Source organism: Cuculus canorus, chromosome Z, assembly GCF_017976375.1.
Source record: "Cuculus canorus isolate bCucCan1 chromosome Z, bCucCan1.pri, whole genome shotgun sequence".
In the NCBI taxonomy this organism is placed as follows: domain Eukaryota; kingdom Metazoa; phylum Chordata; class Aves; order Cuculiformes; family Cuculidae; genus Cuculus; species Cuculus canorus.
The window spans coordinates 40,519,974-40,540,999 of NC_071441.1; the positions used below are offsets into that span (position 1 = coordinate 40,519,974).

Genomic DNA, 21,026 nt, shown 5'->3' on the forward strand with positions numbered 1-21,026 from the left:
AAGCGATAAACCGTCATTCCCGCGACACTCCAAGGAGCCTGCGGACCCCTCTGGTTCTTTCCTTGCACACACCAGCAGTCTCCCCGGCCCTTTGCGATGCGCGAGGCGCCCCCGGCTTCCCACGCTCGGGGCCGGGGGATGCCCCCGCTCCCCCGCCGCAACAAAGGGCGCCCGGGGAGGCCGAGCCGAGCGGGAGGAGGCGGGCAGGGCTCCTCGGCAGCGAGCGAGGGCGGCTCGGCCCCATCCACAGGGTGTCGGGGACCGATGCCGAGCGCCGCCCGCCGCTGGGACCGCGGTGCCGCGATGCTCCTCCCGCCATCCCCTTCCTGCCCGCCTCCTCTTCGCCGTTCCCCTCCTCCTTCCCCTCCCCCGCCGCCGACTTCGCCGCCTCCCCGCGTTCGCTCCGGCTTGCCGGGACTCGCCATGAGCGGCGGGGCCGCTCGCCCGCCAGAGCCGCGCAGCCAGGGCCGGGGCAGCCCCGCCGCCCCGCTGCCAGGTGAGCGGGGAAAAGGGGCCTCGCGGGAGGGGGCGGCGGCTCCGTCCAGTCCCGCCCCGAGCGGCGCCCGCGGGAGCGGAGCGGGACCGGCTCCCCCCCCGGGCAGTGACTGGGGCCGGCGGCGCCCGGACACCCCGCCCCAGCGCCTTTCCCGGGGCCGGCGGTGTCGCCTCCGGTGTCGGCGGGCGCTGCCCCGCCCGCGCTGCCGGTGCTCGCCCGGCCTCCGTGCGAGGCTCCGCCGGGCCTGCTCGGGGCTCCGCCGCGGCCCGCACGGGGCTCCGCGCTGCCAGCGCTCCCGGCACGGCGGGAGGGGCCCGGGGCGAACGGCGGCCGCGGGAACGCGCGGTTCGCCGTGGCTCCGAAAGTCAGGCTGCCGCCCGTGGGAACCCCGGCTGCCCCGCGCAGTGGCTCCGAAAGTCCTCTCCGGTGCCCCCCGTGGGGACCCCGGGTTGCCCTCCGCGAGAGTCCTCCTGCCCCCCACCGCGGGGACCCCTGGCTGCCCCCCTCCCAACCCCCCCCCCCGCGAGAGCCCCGTGAGTCCTGGCTGTCCCACCTCGCGGGAACCCCTGGCTGTAATCCCAGCTGTCCCCCGTTGGAACCCCGCTGCCCCCTCCCCGGTGAATCCCCACTGCCTCCCCGTGGGACCCCCGGCAGCTCCCCGTGGGAACCCTGGCCGCCCCTCGCGATAGCTCCAAAAGTGCCCCCCTCTGCCCCTCCCGTGGGAACCCCCCGGCTGCCCCTCGCGGTGGCTCCAAAAGTCCCCCGTTTACCCGGCTGTCCCCGCCGTGGGAGTCCCAGCTGAGCACCTTAAGCGGCCAAAACATCTGCCCCTGAAACGTGTTATTGAGTTCCCTGTTGGGAACAGCCGACAGCAAGGTCTCTCTTCAGAACTGGTTTTGGGCATGTTGTTCGCTCGTCCTGGGGCTACGATGTTTTGGGGACTACGCTCCCAACATCTGGGTTGATGTGCTTGTTGTGTCAAACACCAGAGCTGCTTCCAGCACTGCAGCAGAGTTTCTCATATGCTTGGATTTAAACGAGTGACTCTGTGGTTTCAGAACTGGGGCCTTAAATGATTTTCTAAGCTGTGAATGGCAGCAAGAATGAAACTTGCATGTTTGTGAATGACACGAAGAATGAAGGCTATGACATTAGTATTTAGGAAGTGATATAGGAGGAAGGCAGAAAAGAAAAAATCATTCTTGGGGCCTGGGGTATGAAGAAATGAGATATGTCATCAGTCATTTCTTAAAATGCATTTTTAGTGATGCTCAACTTGCATGATAGTCTGCAGTATCGTTTTTTATACTGGTGGAAATCTTGTTCTGAAATTAAGTAAGTTTTATAGCTAATTCACTTTCAGAATTTGTGGCCAATATTGCATTCAAGGAGTACTATGCAGAAAGTTGAGGAAGAACTTGATTTTCGTACCTTTGTATTGTTTTACGTAGCTCAAAAATAGTTTTTCCTGTGTGCTGACACTACACAGCATGTGAGGAAGATCAGTGTCTCCTGTTTAGCTGTTGTGGTCTTCCAAATAAACTATATAGGACAGAAGTTATCCTTCCAGTATAGGTGATCTGGAAATGGAGGTTTTACCTAATGAAACTGTTATTTCCACTTTCTGTTTTAAAATTGCTTGGACATCCTGATAACACTGTCTTAGAGCCCAATCTCACCCTGGCTGATGTCTCCTAATGTTTCCATGCTCTTAATATTATCTGATAGACAAATTGACCTAGTACGCTACTATTGGGGGACAAAAGCTTTTAAATTTCCCAGGAGTTGTAAAATCTTGGAGTTATAACCCTTATCATATAATGAATTAATCACAGGCCTAGTATACAAAGAACTTACCGTTGGAGTAGGGAATGCTGAGCTTTTTTTTTAACAAAAAGGGAAGGGGCCTTAGAGGTTTGTCCTGAAGTTTTGTTATTCGCTAACACAGATCCTGTGCATAGTGGGAACTGGAACAGTCAGAACCAGTTTGCTCAAAAGAGCTCTTGCAGGTGCCCAAATTAAGCGATTAAGTTTTATAGTATACTTAAGCCACAGTAGCAGGTGAATATTTGAGTATTCATGATCTCAGAAATAGATAAAATATTTTCATGTAGCATGATCTCTGTTTCATCTTCTAGTTTTGAGATAACATGCCATAATTTACATACAGATCCAAGAGATTTCTAGATGGGAGATGAGAAGTGTATTTTTTTTTTCTCCAAAGGGAAAGACTGTTATTCGGACTTAGGGAATGTCTACCTGTTTCATTCAAATATTTGCCACCAGAGGAAAAATGATGCATCAAACTCTTGCATACGGGCCAAATTTGGCTTGTTTTGCAGAGCATCCTCTTGGTCATGCTCTTGAAAGCAGCAGTCTCCTATTTCTGGGCCTTATGTATTAACTGCTGATGAAAAACTGTGTTGTGATCTGGTCTTCAAACATTAGGGGTTAGTGAAATTACTGAAGTTTACAAGCAAGTTTGAGAAGATGTTTACTGCTTTCCTCCCAGCATAAAAGTGTTCAGTGATGGCTGTATCTTTTTTGTTATGGTTGTGTCTTTTGTATTTTTCTCCCCAACATTATCAACAGAAGTGTATCAATGGAAATGTCTGTTCATGGCTGTCAGATTAGTGACAGAATATTGGGCCAGAAAATGCTGCAGCAAAGATCTGATTCTTTGTTTCATATGGGAGATCCTGATTTTAAGGGGCACTTCACCTTCCATAAAGTACTTTGCCTCTGCTGGCATGCATACATCAGAGTGAAAAAGAGAAGCTCACCTAGAGGCAAAGTTGTCAAGTAGGAAGGGAAAAGTGTGTCCATAGTAGAAATTATTAGACTTTTTCAGCTTCACTTTTTTTGGTAAGGTCTGTATTAAACACTCTCAGATTTTTCAGCATTTGGAAAGGAAAGATGACTTTTGAAAATTGTGGTGTGTTTAACATACTGTAGTAATGTCCGCAGCTAGTGAAAATGGCTTTTCTTTTAAACATCTTTTTTCTGCATATCAGCTTTTGGATGTTGTCTGGTAAACTATACTAAATTTAATTAATATCACTTGCCCTCCTTATGTTGCAAAGTCTTTAGTAAAAATAACTTTAAAATTATGGTTTAAGATGCACATATGATGCTAAATTATCTTAGCAGATAACTAGGCATCTGCCAAGTCTTTCAGTGCGGAGAGACTATGACTGCTGATTAAAGGATCAGTGCCCGTTTTCAAATACATGCGTAACTGTGGAATGCGAGGGGATGGCCTTGCTTGTAAAGACAGTAATAGTATGTCAATTAAGTGCAGTAGAAAGCTGTTTGAATTCACAGTGTTTCTGCCTAACGCTGTGTATACTAAAAAGTTATTATAGAAGTACTGAAACTTTTTCTATGTTCGCATCACCACACGTAAGCTTTTGTCCCCTTAGAAGTTGTGTATAGTGAGACCACCTATAAACAGTATGTGTGGTTTTGTTCTTAGGCTGGAAAGCAGTTACTGTGGCTTTACGACGAGTGTCATACTTAATTCTGGCATGCCTGGAGATAGACAAAAGTTTTCTGATTTATGTCATGGTGATGCCTTCACAGCTTTACAACTGTGTAAAATAAAGCAATATGGAAAGATATCTTGTTAGTAGGAACAAGAGAAACACAATCTGTATGTGAATCATTTTCAAGAATAGTGATTGATTTTGACAGACTAAAACCAACCAACCAACCAAATCCCAAATGAGAAACTAACATCGCAGCACCTTCGTTTGGATTTGGTTAAAGTGCGATGTTTGTAAGCAAAGAAGTGGCTTGGTGGTACGTCTTGGTAAGAATTACCACAATACTGTAGACTTGTTACTGTGCATGTTTGTTGGATAGAAGTAATCTGTCTTGGACAGTAGGTTGTAATTAACTTCCGCATCTCGGAGTTATTTATTGTAATAGTGTGTTGGTTTTGCTAGTTTTGAATTATAAAGGAAGATAGAAGGCTTTGTGTTTTACAGAAGGTAGTTTACTCTTAACAGATTCCAGTAGTCATAGAATTAATGTTAGCAAACATACATTGGATGTTTATCCCAAGAAGTTAGTTATAACAGAAATTAATCCAATAAATGTACAAATAATTTGGGAAATAAATGCAAGTGTACTACCTTAATTATTTTCAGATAATGTACATTCATTTAAAATCATTCTCTGAGACTACTCTATCACTTTATTTTTTTATTTAATTTTGACTTTCTTTGGTAAATTAATATGTAGTGCTTATATGAACTAGAGATGATAATTTAAGGCCCAAAATCGTTCTGTGCCATAAATGTACTCTGTGAAGAGGTATGCTTTTTAGGTGCCAGCACGAACCACCTCCTGTGAATGCTAGAGGATATTGGCATTTCCCACGCCGGCTTAAATATTTAGAGACAGTGTGACACTGAGATAAATTTACTTTAAGGAAAATCGATAAAATTAATATGCAAATCTTTTAATTCTAGTACTTGTAGTTCTAAGAACTTTATCCTTGGTTATACCAGCATATTTCAAATCTAAATTGTGCAGGAGCACATGAAAAATTCCAAATTGTCTATACAATACAAAATTCAGTTTAATAATAGGAAAAAGACCAAAGATAAGCATTTAATTTTGAAATACATGCTCTGATTTGCAGCATCTGTTTATGAAGTAATCTAGACCATCCTTCTGGTCTAATCCATCAAGATAGTGATTATTGCCTGTACCTGTTAATTTGAACTGGATGATTCTATTGGAACTGAACCTTCAGCTGTCAGAAAGAATGTGAGTTTGGGCAGCTACAGAGAAAAACATAACAGAGCTGCAAGGCAGCTGGCGAACGATTTGGTTTGTAAACTCACTTGTCTTTTGTTAGCTATTGCCTTGGCTAAAAGTTGTTCATTGCCTGGGACATGGCGGAGAGAATAATTTTCACTAAGAAGGGAAGTATTAGATGTGACTGTGTGTTGATTCTTCTACTCACGTCACTCCACAGGCACTACTGAAAATTGCATGCATTTTGCAGCTGAAAAGTACTTTAGGTCTGATGTCTTGTAGAGGTCTTGGTTAGAGTTTGTGTGGTTTTGAAACTGATGGTCTCATCACATGTAAAGTAATTAATAACAGGTAATTGATGATTCCATATGTGTCGTTCAAAGAAAAGGAATGTAATGAAAAATTACAGGTAGACGCACGCATACATTACCTTTGTTCATATCCTAACAGTTCCCTCTTACATCTGCATGATTTTTCAGTATTTAATCACAATGCTACACTTACATTTTCATATCCATCTGAAGTTGGTATCCCAGACATGTTACACGTGCTAGTTGAGTCTTGTGCTGTTTCTTCCAAGATGAAAAAAAATTAGGCAGCAAGGTAGAGTTCGTACTCTCACTGCTTCACCTATGCTTTCAGATGGGTGTAGAGACTGAAAAACCAACACTTGTCTTCACATAGTTTGAGGAGTATGTTTGTCTTGTCACAAAAAGGCTAAAATGAGAAGTTTCTTTAAAGGATATTAATAAACACAGTTGTGTTCCCCCCCCCTCTTCCTGAGAAAGACAGGCTCCAAGTCTTTTTCAAACAATAGTATTTCAGCTTTTGTTCTTAGTCCCTGCATCTCAGATATTTTAAATGGTCTCTAATATGGCATCTGCTTTATACCAGAAGTTCATATGGAGATGGCATCTAATTGTAAGAGGTGTCCCTGTTTATGTGGTGCAAGCTATGAGTGGGATAACAAGAAGGTAGAATATAAAAATATCAGAGAGCATATTATGATGTGGGAGCTCCCTTTGCACGAATATTTTAATATGATCATGTTGTTTTCTCCCACCTTTGTTTTTCTGAGTTTTATTTGGTTTTGGTTTTTTTTTTTGGTGCTGTTTTTTTTTAATGCCTGGATGCATTCTTCTACATTTGTTATAAACTAACTTTTTCTTCTTTGTGTATATGAAGAACAGTAAATTCTTGGTTGTTTGTTAGAATTTCCTGATTAAGGAAAAGAGTCTCTGTTCTTGAGAGGAAAATTGCTCTTGGTTTTGTGCTCTAGTGGCTTAAAATAAAGCTTCCTCCTGGAAGTTACTCGATGTGCAACGTAAAGCAAAAAAAGCCTTCTTTGCTTTATTTAGGGAAAGATGCCAAAAGTGTTTTTTTAGATAGTAAGTCATAGGTATTTTCAGAAGTGTTTTAAGCAACCACAATCTACTACTTTTTTTATTTTCTGAGCTTTTCAAATGCAGACACGTGTTCCTTCTTAAATCAGTCTTCCCTACGTCTTTCTCAGTGGAGAATCTGGCATCTCAAGTCTAAGCCCCTAGATTGTTGTTACCATTCTCGCTGGTATTGTGTTTAGGTTGAACTCCCATTTTCACAAAAGGTAATAAGGAAGACTTGGGGACAGTCAGTCCAGTCAGTCTCACTTCTGTGCCTGGCAAGATCATGGAGCAGATCCTCCTGGAAACTCTGTGAGGCATATGGAAAATAAGGAGGAAATTTGTGACAACCAGCATGGTTTCACTAAGAGTAAATCGTGTCTGACAAATTTGGTGGCCTTCTAAGATGGGTCTACAGCATTGGTGGATTAGAGAGGAGTGAACAACATCATCATCTACCTGGACCTGTGCAGAGTATTCGACACTGTCCTGCATGACATTCTGGTCAACAAATTGCAGAAAGATGGATTTGACAAATGGACTACACGGTGGATAAGGAATTGGCTGGGTGGTTGCACCTGAAGAGTTGTGGTCAATGACTTAATATCGAAGCGGAGATGAGTGACAAGTGGCATTCCTTAGGGATCGGTATTGGGACTGTTTAACATTTTTGTCGCAGATGTTCACAGTGGGATTGAGGAAACCCACAGCAAGTCTGTTGATGACACCAAAGTATGTGGCATGGTTTACAGACTGGAGGGATGCCATCCAGAAGGACCTTGACAGGCCTGTGCTAACCTCATGGAAGTTCTACAAGGCCAAGTGCAAGGTCCTGCACCTTGGTTGGGGCAATCTCAAGCACAATTTTAGGCTGAGAAGATAATGAATTGAGAGCAGCCCTGAAGAGAAGGACTTTGGGGCTGGATGAGAAGGGGTGAATGAGAAGCTCAACATCAGCCAGCAGCGTGCACTTGGCAGCCCAGAAAGCCAACCATATCCTGGGCTGCATCAGTAGTTGTTCAACCAGCAGGTCGAGGAAGGTGATTCTGCCACTCTGCTCTGGTGAGGCCTCAGTACTGAGTTCAGTTCTGGAGTCCTCAACGCAGGAAGGACATGCATCTGTTAGAGTGAGTCCAGAGCAGGGCCTAAAAGGGGCCCTATAGGAAAGCTGGGGAGGAGCTTTTTGTCAGGGAGTGCAGTGATAGGATGAGGGGTAGTAGTTTTAAGCTGAAAGAGGACATTTGGATTAGGAAGAAATCTTTTCCTCCGCGGGTGGTGAGGCCCTGGAACAGGTTTTCCCGGAGAAGTCATGAATGCGCCATTCCTGGAGGTGTTCAAGACCAAGTTGGATGAGGCTTTGAGCGACATGATTGAGTGGGAGGTATCGCTGCCAATGGTAGGGGTGTTGGAACTAGATAAGCTTTAAGGTCTCTTCCAACCCAGACTGTTCTATGTGTGAGTCTTAAAAGGAGACATACCCCAGCACTTTAATTGGGAATAAAACAAGACAAAACAAAACCCACCAACCAAACAAAAAGCCCAAACATCGGGTAAGCTTACTTAAATATTTCATTGAATTATTGTTCTTTTGTATAATGTACGTAACTAGATATGCAGACAGCGTCAGAAAAGAGTGTCATTAGACTGCTAAGGAGTGTTTATGATTGTTTTCAGTATCCCTTATGAATAAGGGAATTGCACTTTTTGCCTTTAATGCTACTGATTTGTGCTTGGGGGCACATTTTTTTGGAAGAAGGGCAGGAGGAAAGTTGTTAGTTATATTATGTATTTTCTGCCAGATGGTTTATTGAGGACTAAAGTATGAATTCTGTGAATCTTATTAAAACCATTCATAATCTGCCTACCTGGAAAAATGCCAGTTAGGAAGACTACCTTTGAATAGTTTATAAATTGCTGAAAGCCATACACAGTATTTGTTTGCATGACTTCTGTTTGTATGGGAGCCTGTGGAGTGACTATTAAATCACAAAGCTGGGCTAGTAATGTTAACTGTGTATAGAACAGTTATGTCTGTTGGAGGATACATGGAACAGCATGAGTGGTATATGACCACATTGGTGCATATGAACCTGCATCACAGAAGCTGCAATGTACATTTTGAAAACATTTGTTGGATGTTTTTTTCAGCACACCTGGAAGTTACCTCTGTCTTTTGTGGCTTTTTCACTGGCGTGTGATCAGGTTCTAAAGTGAAAACATTAGAGATTTGCAATGACTATCTGCTTGGGTTCTTGCTCTGTGAAGATATTGGGTTTAGGCACGTAGGTGTTTTTGCTTTCACTAAGAGAATGTGCAAATGTTTACAGGATCTGAATTGTGGGGGTTTTTTTTCCCTCACCTATAGGATGACATTTTAGAGTTACTTTTATTCTCCTTGGAAATGTATTTATCTGCCTATTTTTAATATGTGCAGGCTTTCTGTATAGATTTTTTGCATGGCATCACTTTTTTGTAAGTTGGTATGACAGCAAGCCAAGCAGTGGTAAGCAGTAGCATTTGAAAAGAATTTTTGTGCGGATTTAGTAGTAGGTTATTGAGCCCTTTGGCTCAGAAACCTTGGCATCTACAGTCCTTGTAGTTTGTGTGTGGTTTTGAGCAAGATTACACAAAGTGTTTATGATATGATCTGAGAATTGGTATTGAAGGTAATTTCAGAGGTTGGATACAGTATAGACCTCTGAGCAGTTTCAGAAATTCATTATGATTTTTAGAGGCTTGGGAGTAAAGGCTTTAGATACTGGTACGAGAAGTGTGTTGAAATTTAAGAAATCTGTGACTCTGCTTGTAAAGAAATAGAGGAGCAAACAAGTAAAGGAGCAAACTGGTACACGTTACAGTGGCATATTTCAAGTGAGAGTCAAGATATACTTAATAAATAAACTTAGTTTTATTTTTAAAACATTGTCAGTCTGTTGTGCTTATAGTCTCTCTCATTTGCTGATGGCATAAAGTTTTAGTTGCTCATTCACGATGCTAAGCCATACAAGTGTCTATAAACCCTTGTTTAAATCAATAATCTGCTACAGTTTTGGATTAACTATGTGTTAAGTGGATTTATTTTTATGTTCCTTATTTTAAATTAGCCTGTGGGTAGGAAAATTTGGTCATCTGAAATGACCCTGGGTTTGGTGGTTCAGTCAGTTACATTCCAAAGCCTGCACTGGAGTTTTCAGGAGAAACTTTTTGATATCTTCTTGAATAGCATAATGTGAAAAGCTAGTTTGCAGTGCTATTAGCGCAAATAGGTCCAAAAAGGGAAGGAGGAAAGCATGGCTTTTGCCAGGGGAGTAAAAAAGCCTACAGATATCAAAGGACTGAAGCAAGGGCAGGGAAGCAAGATACAGCACTTCGTACAGATATTCCATTAATGATTGCCAATTCAGTTGTGTCGCCAGGTGAAAATGTTTAGCCAGTCTGTAAATTCATAATATACTGGTTAGCTCCCATTCTGGAAAAATGGAAATGGATATTATTTTCTTTGGTTTTTTTTGGGGGGAGGAAGGAGAAAGTAAAGAAGGGATGGATCGTGAATCTTACTGATCCCACATTTTTTGCAGTGAGGTACAAAAAGTACTGATAATGAAGAATTTGGGCACTGAGGAAAAATAACTTGAGGGTTTTGCTGTATTTTGGCTGCATTTTTAAAAAGGGGCATAAGTGGACGTGAGAGATTAGGGAAGAGCTATGAAAGTGGAAAATGTGGTAAAAATGGTACAATAATGACTAGGATGGTTCTACCTTACAAACTTGAAAAAAGACCCTCCTCTTGCTGAACAACATATCTCTTTGGTGGGTCCTTCACCTATTTCACAAATTATGCTATGCTGTGGGGACCAGTCATTGTGCTGGGAGGTAGGTGTGCTATGCAGAGAGACTTTGACAGGCTAGAGGACTGGGAACCTCATGGCATTCAACTTAGGCAATTGCAAAGTTTTGGGTGGATGGCAGCTCTGCTGGAAACGGGTGTATTGGCTTAGTGGAGTGAGCTCACTTGAGGACACCAGGACGATGTAGGGGCAGGAGTATGTGACCTATGAGCAGATGTGAAGGGAACTAGGATTGTACAGCCTGGTGAAGATCTGGCTCAGGGGAGTCTCAGTGCTGTCTACCCTGCTGTCGTGGGAGGATGCAGAAAAACTAGAGCCAAACTCCTGCACACTGGTAAGGCAGGAGGCTCGGAATAGGACTTAGGCTGGAATGCATCAATTTCCTGTAAGATATTAGGAAGACATTTTTTTGGTATGGAGGTGATCAAGCCCAGGAACTGGAGACATGGAATTTACAACTTTTGAGATATTCAAAACTTAGCCAGACAAGGCACTGGACAGCCTGCTTTAAATTGGCCGGGTCTGAGCAGGGGGATCGGATTAAGTGGCCTCAAGCGTTAACCTGTCAACCTGGATAACTCTGTATGACGTTTTAGTGGATGTGTTGTCCTCGATGTGGGGATGCCCGCTTCAGGCACTGTAAATAGAGAAGTAACAGTAATTTGGGACTGGTTTAGTTCAAGGTGGTCAGAAGACATGCTGAAAGCTCAGTTTGCATAGGCATACAAGTGTCACCTCTGTCTTATGAGGGTTGTTCTTTTTTTTTTTTTTTTCAACCTTGAGTTTTTCATCATTGTCATCTTAACACATGTCGTCTCCAAACACCCAAAAATACCTTTTGCTGTGGTATTTTGTATATAAATGCTTTTGGGTAAAGCATCAATAGCTGTTTGACGAGGACCTAAAAGCAGAACTACATTTCTGCCACTCCTCAGCCCTTCTTCCTAACTTATTTCCTTGCTGGTTTGTGCACAAGCAGTCTGTTTTCTTCTGACAGACAAAAGTATGCACTGTAATTTTTGGGGGTTTTGCAGTCTTTAGAGGTGTGGGGGGTGTTGAGTCTTGTCTTTGCTGTCATACTCAATATACTTTCTCAGAAGGTGCCAAATAAATGAGTTAACAGATGTGATTTTTAGTAATGGGAGCACATTTCTCAAGCTTGCAAGGTATATGAGTAAAATGTGTACAAATAAAGAATAAGATATCCACTGATGTATTTTCAGCCTTTTCTGTTACTCTTTAACTAACTAATATTTATGAATGATAAATCTACTAGAGCATAAAATCTTCTATAGCGTTTTTAAGGAAAAATGGTACAAACAATAATTCAGTCAGTAACACAAAATATGAGCATAGAAGAAAGCTCCATAGAAGGCAAGGAGCAGAAAACTGTTGTATATGACCCCTTCAGGTCACCTTCCCGTGTAAATGTGAAGTTGACATTCTCTGTAAAGCTGTCTTGCTAGTCCTGTTTCTGTGTAAATAGCTCCTGAGTTGAGGGAGGATTTTTTATTTCTTAAAATGAATGATAAGAAGTCCACAGTTAAGTAGCAGATAAATTAGTCTGCCCCCTGAAAACTCTTTGAAGGGATCCAGTGCTGTTTGGCTTAATGTTCCATGAAGTAGGTAGCTGTTGGGCAGTTAGCCAGTGCTTTTCTTCCAAATGGCTACAGTATATGGTCTGTCTTACAGGGACACAGGAAGGAAATGGAGGGTATCAAGGATTGGAGAAACCAAAGGAATTGCATGGAATGTGAGTTGTAAGAATTTGGAGGGTTATCTTGGGGAGAGAACATAAAATTACGGGATACAAATCTATGAAAACACATTTTCATCAGTTCTGCTGCTCATGTAACTACTGATTTCTTTTGAGGATCACTCGTAAAACATCTGTGTCATACAAGAGAATTCTCAAAGTAAACAAGTTGCCCATATTGTTATGGGCTTGTTTTCGTCTGTATCTCTAGTTAAGCAGCTGCGTGGAGGCTGTGTGGCAAAGCAGTTAGTAAGGCCAGGTACCAAAATTTTCTGGAATTCCTGACTCCTCAGTTAAGTGGGACACAAGTGGCCTTAGAACATTTTGAAGCAAAGAGTTGTGCCATTTATTTCATTTATTATTATTTAATATTGTGTTTCTGTGTTAGGTCAATCATTTGTTTCGTATCAGTTTCAGTTTGGTTTTTTTTTTTTTTTGGATGCTGCATTTTCTGTTTAGGACTAATGTCCCAAAGAGACAAGCACTTGTAGTAGCTTAGTTCTTCTGTACCTTTGTGTTTCTTCCCTTTCTGCTGTTTTACCCTTTTGTTTTGTTGTTTTTTTTTTCTTTAAGTTTAATAGTGACAAAAAGAGGAATAGCAAAGAATTTAATAGTCTGCATTAGAAGGCAAGACATAGGAAATCAGTATATCATTGTACAAAGCCGTAGTAGAGCTTTGTTTTCAAGGCATCATGTTTAGTTTTGGAGGCCTTTTAGATCTCTATGGATTTTCAAATTAAGGCAGACTGTCCAGCAAAAAGATACCAAAATGATTGCCTGTGGGACTATTTTTAATTTTGATTTTCTGAAGATGTTGAATTTATACAATTTGGAGAAAAAATGCTGGCTAAGGTTTATTGTGTCTCTGTAGATAGAGGGCCTAGAATAACCAGTAAGGATTTCATGATGTCTGTACACAGCAATAGGTGAAAATACTTAAGTACATTTTAATATATGTGCTGACATGCTTTGATATTTATTATCCAGCATCTTTGTAGATATTGCTTAGGGTTTGTCTGTGCTAGAAGCTTATGCTGTGCTAACTTAATCAGTATATCTAAAGTGGTGAAGATGGTCTTCTCAGACATGAAAATGACTTTGAGTTGCTTCTTCTGTTTGTCCTGTTCTGAGAAACAGAGTAAGTCATCATAAGAACATTTTGGCATGATAAACCCCATTGTTCTTTGGTCATAGATACAGTGCTCCTGGAGAATTGCTGTTACCAATATTCCTGCTTGATCTTTTATGTAGATCACCAGGTCACAGCTGTCTGAAGTTCAGAGTTCTTGACCGTTATGTTTGGTATTGAAAAGAGATTTCCAGCTATGTTGGGGGCCCATGTTGTAACTTTTTGAGGAACATCAGCCTTCTTGTCCTGGCAGTCTTTTTTGTTGCTTCATGTGCTCAAAAATTTTGTGCTTCTCTCAGCTCATTTGACAAGTCATGCTAGAGCTTCCTGTATTGATCTCTTGGCTTTTCAGGCCTTCACCCTGCTTTTGCTACCTCCCAACCCAATTAAGCTTTTCCTTTTCAAGGCTTTTGCTGAATGAGCAAATTTCAAAGTGTGATAAGAGTACTTTGGTGAGTGGAATGGCACCTTTTAAGTATACATTTACATTCCTGTTGAATATTCTGTTTTCCCACTTGCTATTGTTACTGTTATTAGCATACTGATGCTTTCAAAGAAGTACTGAGCGTTTGAAACATGGACAACTGATAACAAACCCGGTGTCTTTGGTTCTAACTCTTCTGCTTTGCATAGTTTCAGTTGCACATTTGCTAGAGACAAATATCTCGTCCTGTTGGAATGGATACAGGCAGGCACACCGACTTACATACCTCAGTTGCTAAAACAATCACCTCTGTATCTCTTGGAGAAATCTACAGTTCAGCACTGGTCATATTCGTTGACTTCTAATTGCCTTAGTGTATTATTTGAGGTATAAGAAGAGGTAGTGCTGAAGAGGAAACTGACTCCACTGCATCCTAGATTTATATATGTTGAATGCATTGTAAACTTTACAAGGTTCCTTTGTGAAACTGTCTAAAATATAGAACTACTAGCTAATGAGTTGCTACTGGGGTTGGCTGAGCTGGCTACTTAAACACTTCCAGTTCTACACACTACTTCATGAGATCTTGGCTTTGACTGAAATATGCCTAAAAGTAAACTAGACTATACATGTTTTTTTAAATCTGTGTATATACATTATGCATAAATCTGAGAGCCACTGTTTTGGATTGGATAGGGGTATGCCTTCATTAAAAGAAAAAGTGGTAATGTGTTTAGTTGTACAAAAAAGATATTGGTAATAAAAATCCCCATCAGAAGGCATTAGTCACTCAAAGTGACTTTATAGACTGGATATAATTGCAGTAACTTGCCCACTTTTTCAGAATTTTTGTGTATCTAATAGAGTTTGAACTCAAATGGTTATTTTTGCTGTTAAGCTGCTAGATGAACAACTGAAGACTACTGAGCTGTGTGGGTATGTCGCAGGTACTGGCTGACATGCATCTGTGTTGCTGCTTTTGCTTTCAGATATTACCATGAGTATCAGTTGGAGCACAAGGAGCTATGGTAATAGGAGTGTTTGGGAGAGCTGGGTCTTGTTTACTTGAGAAAGGTAAGAGTGTGATGGGATTGTGGGAACTCCTAATGGAAGAGAGTGAGAGCAGGTGACAGCTAGCCAGGCAAGACCAGGAAATGAGATGCCATACTTAGTTCAAAGCGAAAAATATCTGAAGTTGAGAATTGGCAACTACAGAGAAGGAAACACTAAGAAATCCATTAGAAAGAAAAGTGAGCTGATTACTTCTATAGCCTGTTACTGAATTAGGAGACATGAAGAAACTCCAGAGTGTAGTTTCTTTTCACAGAACGTATTAAATTACAGAATCACAGAATCACAGAATCACAAGGTTGGAAAGGACCCATTGGATCATTGAGTCCAACCATTCCTAACACTCCCTAAACCATGTCCCTCAGCACTTCATCCACCCGTTCCTTAAACACCTCCAGGGAAGGCGACTCAACCACCTCCCTGGGCAGACTGTTCCAGTACCCAATGACTCTTACTGTGAAGAATTTTTTTCTGATATCCAACTTGAACCTCCCCTGTCGGAGCTTCAGGCCATTCCCTCTTGTCCTGTCCTCTGTCACTTGGGAGAAGAGGCCAGCTCCCTCCTCTCCACAACCTCCTTTTAGGTAGTTGTAGAGAGTAATAAGGTCTCCCCTCAGCCTCCTCTTCTCCAGGCTAAACAACCCCAGCTCTCTCAGCCGCTCCTCGTAAGACTTGTTCTCCAGCCCCCTCACCAGCTTTGTTGCTCTTCTCTGGACACGCTCCAGAGTCTCAACATCCTTCTTGTGGTGAGGGGTCCAGAACTGAACACAGTATTCGAGGTGCGGTCTCACCAGTGCCGAGTACAGAGGGAGAATAACCTCCCTGGACCTGCTGGTGACCCCATTTCTGATACAAGCCAAGATGCCGTTGGCCTTCTTGGCCACCTGGGCACACTGCTGTCTCATGTTCAGTCGGCTGTCAACCATTACCCCCAGGTCCTTCTCTTCCGTGCAGCTCTCCAGCCATTCTTCCCCCAGTCTGTAGCGCTGCATGGGGTTATTGTGCCCCAAGTGCAGGACCCGGCATTTGGCCTTGTTAAACCTCATGCCATTGGTCTCAGCCCAGCGGTCCAGCCTGTTCAGATCCCTTTGCAGAGCCTCCCTACCCTCCAGCAGATCCACACTTCCTCCCAGCTTAGTGTCATCTGCAAACTTGCTGAGGGTGCACTCAATGCCTTCATCCAGGTCATTGATAAAGACATTGAACAGAGCTGGACCCAGTACTGAGCCCTGAGGAACTCCACTTGTGACTGGCCTCCAGCTGGAGTTAACTCCATGTAGCACCACTCTCTGGGCCCGGCCATCCAACTAGTTTTCAACCCAGGAGAGTGTGCGCCTGTCCAGACCAGAGGCTGACAGTTTCTGCAGCAGAATGCTGTGAGAAACTGTGTCAAAGGCTTTAAATTAGCAACTGTGGAAGCTAAAGTGAAATACTGTGGAGGAAGGAGGTTGTCATGCAGTGGTGACTTAACTTTGGCTGGACGTCAGGTGCCCACCAAGCTGCTTTATTGCTCTTCCTTATCTGGACAGGGGATAAAAAATAAGACAAATGCTTATGGGTTGAGGTAAAGACAAGGAGATCAGTAATTATGGTCACAGGCATAACAGACTCAACTTGGGGAAGTTAATTCATTGGCAGTCAAAAGTCAGAATAGGATAATAAGGAATATAAATAAGCCTTAAACCATCTTCCTCCCACCCCTCCCTTCTTCCCAGGCTCTCCTTCACTCCAGACTTCTCTACTTCCTCCCCCCACAGTGGCACAGGGGAGTGGGGAGTGAGTGTTATGGTCAGTTCATTACATGTGCTCCTTCCTCCTTGCACTCTTCTCCTGCTCCAGTATGGGGTCCATCCCAAGGGACACAGTCCTCCACTAACTTCTCCAACGTGAATCCTTCCCATGGGCCACAGTTCTTCACAAACTGCTCCAGCATGGGACCTTTCCATGGGATGCAACCCTTCAGGAATGGTCTCCCCTGGGGCTAGAGGTCCTGCCGGAAGACCTGCCCCAGTGTGGGCATCTTTCTGCAGGGCCACAAGTGCTCCAGAAGCCTGCTCCAGCACAGGCTCTCCATGGGACACAACCTTTTGGAGCACATACATCTGCTCTGATGTGGGGTCCTCCATGGGCTGCAGGTGGATATCTCCTCCTCTGTTAACCTCCATGGTCTGCAAGGGGACAGCCTCCCTCACTATGGTCTTCACCATAGGCTTTAGGAAATCTCTGCTCTGGTGCCTGGAGCACCTTCTTGCCCTCCTCTTTCACTGACCTTGGTGTCTGCAGAGTTGTTTCTCTTACTTTTCCCTCCTGCTTTTGCATAGCAGTTTTTTACTCAATTTTAAATACGTTATCACAGAGGTGCTACCCGTTGTCACTGATGCACTCAGACTTGGCCAACAGCAAGTCCATCTTGGAGCTGGCTGGCATTGGCTGTCTGACATAGGAGAAGCTTCTGGCATCTTCTCACAGAAGCAACTCCTGTAGTCCACAGCTACCAAAACGTTGCCACTTAAGCCCAATAAAAGACTGCCTGGATAAAGAGACATGGAATTATTCACATAGATAATCAGTGCAGATAGACATTCCCCATCTGTGTCTGCTTAATCTGTCCTTTGACTACAAAAGGCATTTGAGTTCATAATTTTGTCACAATGCCAAGACAGGTGCTTGAAGATGCACAACTACTTTCCACAGCATATACTGGGGCAAGGTAAAGTTCATGAAGAGCTGGATGAAAAGGATAATGTAGGGAAGGAGAGTGTACTTGGCACCTCTTGTTTTTTTGTGTGTGATTACTTATGACACGAGCAGTTTGCTGCCTCGGGAGGTTATACAGCTGAAAAGAGTAATGTAGTTAACCCCAAAGGCAGTTTTTTCTGGGTTCCTTGTCCTCTAGCTTGCATCTAAAATTGAAAATAAGCTGCACAGCAGCCATTATTTTGAATAAAGAAATATCTGTGAATGGGAGGGTCTAGATAAAGTCTATGAATTGTACTGATGTTGCCTAGATTACTCACTAGTCAGAAATGTTAGGATACTGTATTCATTTATAAGTTTGCCATGGAGGAAAATTCTGCAATTGTAAGGACAATAAAATGATCAAATTAAAACTGAAATGTTAAACCAAAACCTTTTGTTGTGGAGAGAGGTTTTGCTTAGCTTTTGGGGAATTTCAGATTTTTAACTTTACCTAGAAGGCTTCCACAAAGTTGTTGGGTTTTGTGGTGGTGGTGGTGGGTGGTGGTTTGTTGTGGTTTTGTTAGTTTTTGTTTGTGCTTTTTTTTTTTTTTTCCCCCCACACAGCAGAGAGACAGCTTCTGCAGGATAAAACAGATGTGGAAATAATCCAGCCATATAAATGAAATGTAAACAGTAGTATTGAGAGTGATCTGTAATTTGCAGTAAAATCTACTTCTGGGTGACCTGCTGCTCTGTCATTTGATAAAATTGCTGTACTTTGTCTATTCTTTTCTGAATTAAGTACCTAGATTTTTGTGTGTGTGTTTGCAAGAATCTTCTAAGTGGATTATATCTGTCTAACACCTATCTTTCAGTCAAATGTTGATAGCTATAATGTTCAGAGTAAGCTTCAGAATGCAGTCATGTCCATCACAAAGACAGGGGGAACTTTGTTATGTGTTTTCATGTAAGAAATAGAGAGTGATAAACTTTGCTCATCAGTGAAACTGTGTCTCTGGAAGAGTGCATTGGGTTTATGAGTAAGAAGGAGAGGGATATGGCTTCTGTTCTTCTGCTTCTAAGGGAGTGCTCCTTTCTGAGTTAGCATTTGGATTGCATACCAAGAAGAAATGGTTAAGAAATCTTGTATTTGTGAGGATCTCTTGGTGTTGCTCTAGATGACTCATCTTATAATATGGTGATAATTGGCCCATTTTGAGCCTTTCCAAAGTTATACAGATGCTACGGCTTATCCAAGACATCGGTATTGTTTGAAGAAAATTCTGTTAAATACCTTTGAAGGGATCAGTTCTTCAATGAAAATCGGGGGGGGGGGGGGGATGACACAACAACTTTTTCATCAATGTTTAGGTAGGTGGTCCTTCCAGGAAGCTTTTATTGTGATAACGCATAGTGTCTTCAGAGTAAAGAACACCGCCTGCATTCATTGCTAGCAGTGTTTCAATGTTGGGCGGTTTCTTTCTTTATATTGAGCGTGAGGCAGTGGGATCTTTGTTGGCAAAACAAAGGAGGAAGGTGAAATCAGGACATGCTGCAAGAGCTGGTTTGGGTTTGGATTTGGGTCTTTTTTTGCGGGCATGGCTTGCATAAAGGAAGATGAGGACAGCTCTGTTCTTTTAAGGGTTCATAAAACATTTGCTTTGTGTGTTTGTTATCTCTCATTCATGTCATGAAGCTCTGAATCAGGCCTCCATTCCTTTATTAACTGTAAAGAAATAACATAAGGAATGTCCTAAAAACTGTGTGTCTAGGGTCACAACTTCACGCACAGTTAAGCTGTAGCTGGAATAGCAGAAAACAGCCTGTTATGACCTAGCTGCTGACCATCTCACTCCTAAGCTGGACGAATGAACTACTCCAATTATACGCGAGAATTAGATGCTAACTGAGGTAAATTCCTTGTCCAGGTTCACTGCGTGTTCTTAAAGATGCATACCTACGGTATGTGGTAGAGCTGGAAGTGTTTCCCTTCGTGTCCTTGCTGCCTTAACATGGGATCAAGAAATGAAAGCAAAAAGGTGGCAACCACTTCTTTTCAGTTTCCAGGATTGGAGAGAAATAATTTACTAAAAACTGGGAGAGTTTCCCATCATAAGATGCTGCTTCTGTTATCAAAATGAAGTAGAAAACATTGGCAGTTAGACAAATGAGGATCTTCGTCTAGAAATCCAGAGCACACTTTAGTCATTTGACTATAGGAGAACTAACATTAAATGGCGTGTTGAAGCAGGCTGCTGATAGTACTGAAGCTACAAGATCTGGATTCTGCTTTTCTCTCTTGAAGTGGCTCTTGGAAGGAGATCTAGACATAGGACTATTATGAGCATTAAGCAGGGTCTTTCAGTATTTCTGATGGTTTCTGAGAGACTGTCGGTATTGAGACTTCTTAACTTTAATTGCTGCTTTGTGTTGGGTTCTTGTTAAAGGATACTTTGAACTCATTGTAGTGTCATCCTGTTGGCAGAAGTGAGAATCTTTTAATATTAGACAGTCCCCGGGTTGAGCTTGTGTCTGGGAGGTGTTCTTTCCAGTTGCTTTTTTCCTAATATTTAGTCTTGGCCACACATACTTTGGTATGATCCTACCTCCCGATGATTTCGCTACATTCTAACTTATCTCACCATCTACTACCTCTGGGTGTCTTGAGGAGGAAGAGAAACAAAGACATTTTTCGGAGGATATATGTAATATTTTCTTTACTACTTTGTTTTGTCTTAACTTCTCCAGGTCCAACCTTACTTGCTCTTACTTCCTCTAGTTTCAGTTTCCAGGTACCTGAGCACAGAAGGGTCTGTCCTGTGCTGTTGGGCAGTGTAAAGAAAGTTCCATCTTTCCTCAGTCCTTGTATCCTGCTAGAAATCAACATCTGATGGTTCATCACATTCCAGGAAAATCACAGGCTTCGTACCTGGCTTCTGAAATAACGTGCCGTACTTTATTGCTTCATGAGGCAGAAGCTTTTTGCTTACATTCCTGTTGTGCTCAGAGGCTGTGTTTTGCAAAGTGCTGCAAATAGATAGTGCAGGAAGAAAAACTGGTAATCAAGCAGACTACTTTTGGAGTGGGAAGAAAGTGTCATACAGATTCTATCTGACCTGGTGCCAGGAGGTTTCTTTTGCCCTGTTCAGGCACTTATCGGTCTGTAATAGGACTGCTGGGGCTGTGGAAAACTGCTTGCGCCCTGTGAGCCGCACAATGTCTGTTACAACTGGAATTAAAAGTCTGGAGGGATGTTTGTGAAAGGTGAACAGTGGTTTTAGAGCAAATTATTCCTGTATTGGCAGATTGACAGATTAGTCCTAAGTCAGTCTAGATTGTACCCATATCATGTAAGTAGGTAGGACTCTGCTGCGTGGCTGAGGGGTGCCCTCGGGTTTAGTCATGAGGTTCAGGGCAGACCCACTTGCTTTCTAAAAGCCTAGATGTAGCTGGATCTGTCCCTCGCCCGGGAGC

General features: G+C 42.8%; 1 protein-coding gene across 3 annotated transcripts in view; it reads left to right on the top strand.

The window, feature by feature from the left end:
* Window positions 1-347: 347 nt before the first annotated feature.
* Window positions 348-21,026, top strand: part of RNF38 (ring finger protein 38) — a 103,454-nt gene continuing 82,775 nt past the window's right edge. The window contains exons 1-2 of one of the 3 annotated variants that reach the window (XM_054053967.1): window positions 371-496; window positions 14,792-14,876. In XM_054053967.1, coding sequence (XP_053909942.1) covers window positions 14,828-14,876 — 49 coding nt within the window. In that variant the 5' untranslated portion in view covers window positions 371-496; window positions 14,792-14,827. Of the gene's footprint in view, window positions 497-14,791; window positions 14,877-21,026 lie in introns of all 3 variants that reach the window. The other 2 variants (XM_054053966.1, XM_054053970.1) reach the window with 2 other exon arrangements.